Below are 9,002 nucleotides of genomic sequence, written 5' to 3' on the forward strand. Positions count from 1 at the left end.
AACCAATCAGATTCTAGCTATTGTCTTCTAGAAGGTGCTAATTAAATGTTAAGTAGAATCTGATTGGTTGCTATGGGCAACATCTCTTTTAAAACTGACTTCTAACACTCTCACTTTAGTAAATTTACCCCAAAGAGTTCAGAACACAATCTTCAGTATTAGGCTGGGTACATATCAGAACAACGTGTATCCCAGACGAACCAACGCCCAACGGATATATCAGTTGGTCACAGACATTGCACAATCCAGTGTACGACCGGCAATATACACATCCATCCCGCATTCATCGTCAGCGATGTCGTCCTATCTGATGTGCTACAAGTCAGATGTATCAATGTCACTCACAATGCACGCAAATGCGCAATTGAGCGTACACACTGAGCGATATGGACGATACATCATTCTAATCTACGTTGGACCGATATATTGTCCGATATATCGCCTGATATGTACCCGGGCTAAAGTGTAGTGACAGTACAGTATTGTACTCTATCCCTCCAAGCTCCAAATCATAACAAGGTAAAACCATAATCCAAACCAAGGGCAGAAGGGCGCTGGCTCTGATGACAATAAAAGGGGCATGAGGAAGCTCTGATGGCATGGAAAGGGTATTATGGGGCTATTTTCCATATGGAGGGGCATGTGGAGCAGCTGCAGATAGCATATAAAGTGGCATGAGGGGAAACTGATGGCAAATAAAGGGGCATGAGGTGGTTCTGTCTGATGTCATATAAAGGGGCATGTGGAACAGCTGCAAATGGCATATAAAGTAACATGTGGGGGTCTGATGGTATATAAAGGGGCATGAGGGCACTCTGTTGAATGGCATATAAAGTAACACGTGGGGGTCTGATGGCATATAAAGGTGCCTATTGAACAACTGTAGACGGCTTATAAAGTAACTTGAGAGGGGTCTGATGGGATAGAAAGGGTCATGAGGGCACTCTCATGGCATAGAAAGGAGCATGAGGGCACTCTCATGGCATAGAAAGGAGCATGAGGGGGTCTCATGGCATATAAAGGGATATGATGGGCAGCACAGACGGTGTAGTGGTTAGCATTGGGCAGCACAGATGGTGTAGTGGTTAGCATTGGGCAGCACAGACTGTGTAATGGTTAGCGTTACTGCCTCACAGCACTGAGGTCATGGGTTCAATTCCCACCTTGGCCCCAACTGTGTGGAGTTTGTATATTCTCCCTGTGCTTGTGTGGGTTTCCTCTGGGTGTTCCGGTTTCCTCCCACACTCCAAAAATATACTGGTAGATTAATTGGCTCCCCACACAAATATTAACCCTAGTGTGTGTGTGATAGGGAATATAGAGTGTAAGCTCCACTGGGGCAGGGACTGATGTGAATGGCCAAATATTCTCTGTAAAGCGCTGCGGAATATGTGTGCGCTATATAAATAACTGGTAATAAATAAATATGTGGAGCAGCTGGAAATGGCATATAAAGTAACATGAGGAGGTATAATGGCATATAAAGGGGCATGAGGGCACTCTGATGGCATATAAAGGTGTATGAGGGGGTCTAATGGCATATAAAGGGGCATGAGGGCACTCTGATGGCATATAAAGGTGTATGTTAAACAGTTGCAGATGGCAGTTGCCCACTGTCCGGGAATCTGAAAAATAAAAAGGTGGTCACCCTGACTGCTGTGCATGAGCGTATTGGCAGAGTGGCCCAGCGAAGCGGTCTGAGACAGTGGGGTAGATGTATGAAACAGCGGCACCCAATCAGCTTTGAGGTTGCATTTATCAAGTACATTCTATAAAATGACAGGTTGAAGCTGATTGGTTGCCATAGGTAACTTAACCACTCTTTTCACTGCTTCCTTCATCCACCCCAGTATCACAGGCGCGGCAGTGCGCACTTAGTGATGCTAAAAATAATGATTGATATCTCAGGATTTTCCGTTTAAGATGGATAGTAAGGACGGTCACTTACCTATATCGCCACTGCAGCCAGGAGATCCAGGGGCACCAACATCACCTGTGTAAAAAAAAAAAGAGCAAAATGAGAGCACAAAACGGAGGACTTTACTCTCACAGGACTGTTCTGTATCTCCTGCGGCTTTGTCTTATTACTGTGAGTGTTCTTTATCTCCTGTGGTTTTGTCTTATTACTGTGAGTGTTCTTTATATTATACGGCTTTGTCTTATTACTGTGAGTGTTCTTTATCTCCTGCGGCTTTGTCTTATTATTGTTAGTGTTCTTTATATTATACGGCTTTGTCTTATTACTGTGAGTGTTCTTTATCTCCTGTGGTTTTGTCTTATTACTGTGAGTGTTCTTTATCTCCTGCGGCTTTGTCTTATTACTGTGAGTGTTCTTTATCTCCTGCGGTTTTGTCTTATTACTGTGAGTGTTCTTTATCTCCTGCGGCTTTGTCTTATTATTGTTAGTGTTCTTTATATTATACGGCTTTGTCTTATTACTGTGAGTGTTCTTTATCTCCTGTGGTTTTGTCTTATTACTGTGAGTGTTCTTTATCTCCTGTGGTTTTGTCTTATTACTGTGAGTGTTCTTTATCTCCTGCGGTTTTGTCTTATTATTGTTAGTGTTCTTTATATTATACGGCTTTGTCTTATTACTGTGAGTGTTCTTTATCTCCTGCGGTTTTGTCTTATTATTGTTAGTGTTCTTTATATTATACGGCTTTGTCTTATTACTGTTAGTGTTCTTTATCTCCTGCGGTTTTGTCTTATTACTGTGAGTGTTCTTTATATTATACGGCTTTGTCTTATTATTGTTAGTGTTCTTTATATTATACGGCTTTGTCTTATTACTGTGAGTGTTGTTTATCTCCTGCGGCTTTGTCTTATTACTGTGAGTGTTCTTTATCTCCTGCGGCTTTGTCTTATTACTGTGAGTGTTCTTTATCTCCTGCGGCTTTGTCTTATTATTGTTAGTGTTCTTTATATTATACGGCTTTGTCTTATTACTGTGAGTGTTCTTTATCTCCTGCGGTTTTGTCTTATTACTGTGAGTGTTCTTTATATTATACGGCTTTGTCTTATTACTGTGAGTGTTCTTTATCTCCTGCGGCTTTGTCTTATTACTGTGAGTGTTCTTTATCTCCTGTGGTTTTGTCTTATTACTGTGAGTGTTCTTTATCTCCTGCGGCTTTGTCTTATTATTGTTAGTGTTCTTTATATTATACGGCTTTGTCTTATTACTGTGAGTGTTCTTTATCTCCTGCGGTTTTGTCTTATTACTGTGAGTGTTCTTTATCTCCTGCGGTTTTGTCTTATTATTGTTAGTGTTCTTTATATTATACGGCTTTGTCTTATTACTGTTAGTGTTCTTTATCTCCTGCGGTTTTGTCTTATTACTGTGAGTGTTCTTTATATTATACGGCTTTGTCTTATTACTGTTAGTGTTCTTTATATTATACGGCTTTGTCTTATTACTGTTAGTGTTCTCTCTTTGCTGTTCTATCAGAGGAAACACTTGGAAAAAGGCAACACAAGCATAACTTTATGTGACTACGTTGTAATTTCATGTATAGGATACAGGGATATAATTGATAATGTATACAGAGCCCACTCTGCAATACAAATGTCGCTGGGCTGATCCTTTATAACCAATCCCAGTCTATGCACATCAGCGGTGGGTGGGACGCACATCCCAACACTCCCGCTCGCGGTACAAAGATGAATGGGATGGCGGGAAAGAGCCCTGAGATTGGGACAGCTGGGCAGCATGACTTATCTTGTTACTATATGGAAATTTACCAAGTAAACAAGCGACTCACTCCCAGCCCTCCGCAGCCCCCCATGCTGTACAACCAGGGAAGATGCACATACAGTGACTGTACCAGCCCTCCGCGGCCCCCCATGCTGTACAGCCAGGGAAGATGTGCATACAGTGACATAGGTATATATATATATATGCAATGTTAGGTACCAGCCCTCCGCAGCCCCCCATGCTGTACAGCCAGGGAAGATGTGCATACAGTGACTTATATATATGTATACCTATGCAATGTTAGGTACCAGCCCTCCGCAGCCCCCTAAGCTGTACAGCCAGGGAAGATGTACATACAGTGACTGTACCAGCCCTCCGCAGCCCCCCATGCTGTACAGCCAGGGAAGATGTGCATACAGTGACATATATATATATATATACCTATGCAATGTTAGGTACCAGCCCTCCGCAGCCCCCCATGCTGTACAGCCAGGGAAGATATGCATACAGTGACATTAATATATATATATACCTATGCAATGTTAGGTACCACCCCTCCGCAGCCCCCCATGCTGTACAGCCAGAGAAGATGTAGATAATACAGTGACTTATATATGAATACTTATGCAATGTTAGGCACCAGCCTCCACACAGTGGCGTAACTATAAATTTTGCTCCCCCCTGCCAAAAAAAATCACTGTTGAAGTAAAGTTATGGCATTGTCTTGTTTAAAAAGTGAATTTGCCAAGGAGTTGTACCTTTTACCCCGGGTGCTCCTCCATCTCCCTCTAGCCCAGGCAGTCCTTGCACACCAGGACATCCTTTCAGAAGGTCCAAACTATTTTTCCATCGATCTGCAATAACGCTTACATCTGGGGAGGAGAGAGAACCATGGAAGACAATATATACATTTGATTAAAGATAAATGTAAACAGTGATGGATAACACTACACACGCTGAGGGCCCTATAACTTATCTGCACATTATCACCCTTAATGTCAGTAAGAAATTAAAATAATACATTTATTAAAAAGGCACACGCGTTAGATTAGACAACCCCTCCCTATGCCCCTCAAACCCCAACGCTCACCCCTCATACACTCACAATGCTCTCTCCCTATCTGTCTTTTAGGCCATCAATGATCCAAAACGCCTTCCTGGCCTTCAACATTCTCTAAGACACCCCTCAGACGCGCCTCTCCTAAAGCTGGGTCTGACCGGCGTATATCACAGGAAAGAATGAGTTATAAAGCAGGCGCTATATAAATAAATGTTAATAATAACTGATTAGTACATATGTACTACCTGGGTTTATTCAATGGATTTCCTGGGAAGTAAATGTCAACGCATCCTCGTTTTCCAGGGTAAAATATGAATCAACTAATTGGAAATATTCTTGTTGAATCAGCGCACACGGAGTATAGGGAGAATATTTTCTAAAGGTCGTTTTTAAAATCTATAAAACTCGTATTGAATTTGGAGCGAAAAGCAGGAATCGGCAAAAAAGTTTCGCTGATGATGTAATTTCGCCAGGCAGAAAAGTATCGCCGTATTCAATTTGAAAGACTTTCTGCCTATGAATAGCAGGCGGAAAAAAGTGCAGAATTGGGGTTTTGGGGTGCAATGTTGCCTTCAGACAGTCTCCCAAAGGTAATCTGCGTCAATTTAAAAAAAAAAAAAACACTTAAGAACACCCCAAACAAAGCACTTTCATTTTTGGGGCAAAAAAAAAAAAATCTTTGGGAACAAAGTTAAAAACTAGCAAACTAGACTCTAGGGGGGTCCCCAAGTGTGCCCCATGTGTTTTTTTCATTGCAGGGGCTTGCGGCAGGTGGTTTTTTCACGATTTTTTTAAACTTAACGCTGCATAAAAAAAAAAAACAGAAAACTATTCTGCATGACGTATACAAAAACGCTATTTAGCAGCTATTGAGCCAAATCAGGGGGTACCATAGGGAACCCCCATGTCAGAGCATCTTTTGGGGGGTGTCAGGCTGACAGGAATTTCTGCTTGTTTCAGTTTTGCCGGGTCCTGTTTTCGCGTACTTTCAAATTGAATACGGGGATACGTGCGCGATACTTTTCCGCATGCAAAACAGGCGGAAAGTCCGGGAGTTGCGGGTGCGAATCAAATTGAATACGACTCATAGTGTTTCTTGGGCTAAATCACCCATTTATTAATAGTGTTTCTTGGGCTAAATCACCCATTTATTAATAGTGTTTCTTGGGCTAAATCACCCATTTATTAATAGTGTTTCTTGGGCTAAATCACCCATTTATTAATACTTAGACAATTTTTGATTTGCTTTTTAAGTAATAATAAATGTGGTGATTTAGCCCCAGAAACACAACATTGATGTTGATCGATTTTGATAATTTGATGCATAGTTTTACTAATCTGACTTTTAGATGCAAAAAGGGGAAAAAAGAGAGGAAAAAAAAGGGCTTTCTGCGCAAACGAAGTGTCAGTAATGAATTCACATAGAGACAATGAAGTATATTATAAAATCTACGTGTTTATTTATAAAAAAAAAGGGGGTCTATGTTTAGGCAAAACAGTAACATACAAACAGTGGATAACTAGTATAATACTAACAAACTAAATACCTAATACCGCATATATACACAACATATATACACAACATATATACACAACATATATACACAACATATAACTGACACAACATATATACACAACAAATATACACAACAAATATACACAACATATATACACAACATATAACTGACACAACATATAACTGACACAACATATAACTGACACAACATATAACTGACACAACATATAACTGACACAACATATAACTGACACAACATATAACTGACACAACATATAACTGACACAACATATAACTGACACAACATATAGACACAACATATAGACACAACATATAGACACAACATATATACACAACATATATACACAACATATATACACAACTAATATACACAACATATATACACAACTAATATACACAACTAATATACACAACATATATACACAACATATAACTGACAACATATAACTGACAACATATAACTGACAACATATAACTGACAACATATATACACAACTAATATACACAACTAATATACACAACTAATATACACAACTAATATACACAACTAATATACACAACATATATACACAACATATATACACAACATATATACACAACATATATACACAACATATATACACAACTAATATACACAACTAATATACACAACTAATATACACAACATATATACACAACATATATACACAACATATATACACAACATATATACACAACATATATACACAACATATATACACAACATATATACACAACATATATACACAACTAATATACACAACTAATATACACAACTAATATACACAACATATATACACAACATATATACACAACATATATACACAACATATATACACAACATATATACACAACATATATACACAACATATATACACAACATATATACACAACATATATACACAACTAATATACACAACTAATATACACAACATATAACTGACACAACTAATATACACAACTAATATACACAACATATATACACAACATATATACACAACTAATGTACACAACATATATACACAACATATATACACAACATATATACACAACATATATACACAACATATATACACAACATATATACACAACATATATACACAACATATATACACAACATATATACACAACTAATATACACAACTAATATACACAACTAATATACACAACATATAACTGACACAACATATATACACAACATATATACACAACTAATATACACAACTAATATACACAACATATATACACAACATATAACTGACACAACATATATACACAACATATATACACAACATATAACTGACACAACAAACAGAAGAGAAAATTACAGTGTACAGAGAAACACTAAGGAAGCAAATTACCCGCTGTACAGAACCTCCTGTGTAGTGAGTCAATAAAATAAGTCAATTATATATGTGTGTGTGTGTGTATATATATATATATATATATATATATATATATATATATATATATATATGTTATTTTGGGACAGATCTACTGGAATCTAAGGGATCTAAGGGAATGAGTTTTCATCACCTAGAAGAGGATATGTTATACGTGATGGACTAGATGCAGTATTGGACACGTCTGGCGCTGTTTTACACCTACCCTTCTGTATTGTACGCGCTGCGGTATTTGTGTGCTCTATATAAATAGTTATTAATAAATATATTGCAGTCCCACGGCCCTCTTGAAATTAGAGTAATTGCTGTTTTGTTCCTGATGAAATGTTTTTAGAAGAAAAAGTTAGAAACCTGACAGTCGTCTGTATAAGCTGCGTTTATCATTTCTGCTTTATCGGATTCACCTAAAGGCAAAATGACTAATAAAAATAGAATTTCTTTTACATGTTTACATATAAATCACATTCAGAAACTGAGCGTAAGCTCTGCATTACCTAGAGAATGACCGGAGCAGGTGTCCTCAGTCTGGCAGAGCGCAGTAGTAATGAGGGCGCACAGCACATTCAGGACAGGAGGACCTCTCATGGCTGCTCTCCGTTCTGCTCGGGGCCTCAGCCTTTGGTGTTTCTTCCGCTTGCACCTCTCTGAGCTGTTGTGGGATGAGGCTGGATGTCAGGTCGCTGACTTATGGGTGTTTGACCCTTTTCCGGGAACAGAATTTACCTAAATAAATACAATAGAAACTGTTTTGCAATTCACGTTATCTTAACAGACAAGCAAACAAATTACAAAGACAAATATGAAGGCAACTAAGGGGGAGTAAGGTAATGTTTCCACCTTGGGGCAGTCATTTTGTGTGGGGCTCAGTAGTGGAGCGAAGGGTGCGTAATATATGGTAATGATACTAGTAGTTACCATGCGGCCTCCTTCTTCCCTGTTCTGAAAACCTCTATCACCTTGACCAGAGGCGTATTACATACACAGTATATATAATATGGTGCCAATTTACACCAGATATGGAGCACTGGGCTCTATGTACAAAATAATTTGCCTACCTCTGAATCTCAGCTAATTATGCTTAGTTACCCAGGAATATCAAGTTTTCAACAGCTGGAGAATCTGCCGAACTGTCTCTAGTCTACAGAACGTGACCCTCAAATGATCATTTAAGCATGTTTTCTATTTATTACAGGGAGAAAATCCCTTAAAAAAAAAAAGCTCTAAATCTAGAGAAAAGAGCAGTTTCCTCCAGAGATCGCGCTCGTCCAGGCGTCGCTAAACTACGGCAAATTC

At 38.6% G+C, this 9,002-nt stretch overlaps 1 protein-coding gene across 2 annotated transcripts in view; it reads right to left on the reverse strand.

The window, feature by feature from the left end:
* Nucleotides 1–8,556, reverse strand: part of LOC148477746 (ficolin-2-like) — a 34,772-nt gene extending 26,216 nt beyond the window's left edge. For both annotated transcript variants that reach the window (XM_088456268.1, XM_088456267.1), the window contains exons 1-3: nucleotides 8,204–8,556; nucleotides 4,450–4,563; nucleotides 1,949–1,993 (exon numbers count right to left, since the gene is read on the reverse strand). In XM_088456268.1, coding sequence (XP_088312394.1) covers nucleotides 1,949–1,993; nucleotides 4,450–4,563; nucleotides 8,204–8,294 — 250 coding nt within the window. In that variant the 5' untranslated portion in view covers nucleotides 8,295–8,556. The remainder of the gene's footprint in view (nucleotides 1–1,948; nucleotides 1,994–4,449; nucleotides 4,564–8,203) is intronic.
* Between the last annotated feature and the right edge of the window lie 446 nt (nucleotides 8,557–9,002).

This window comes from Taudactylus pleione, unplaced genomic scaffold (genome assembly GCF_031769625.1).
Source record: "Taudactylus pleione unplaced genomic scaffold, aTauple2 ptg000694l, whole genome shotgun sequence".
Lineage (NCBI taxonomy): Eukaryota > Metazoa > Chordata > Amphibia > Anura > Myobatrachidae > Taudactylus > Taudactylus pleione.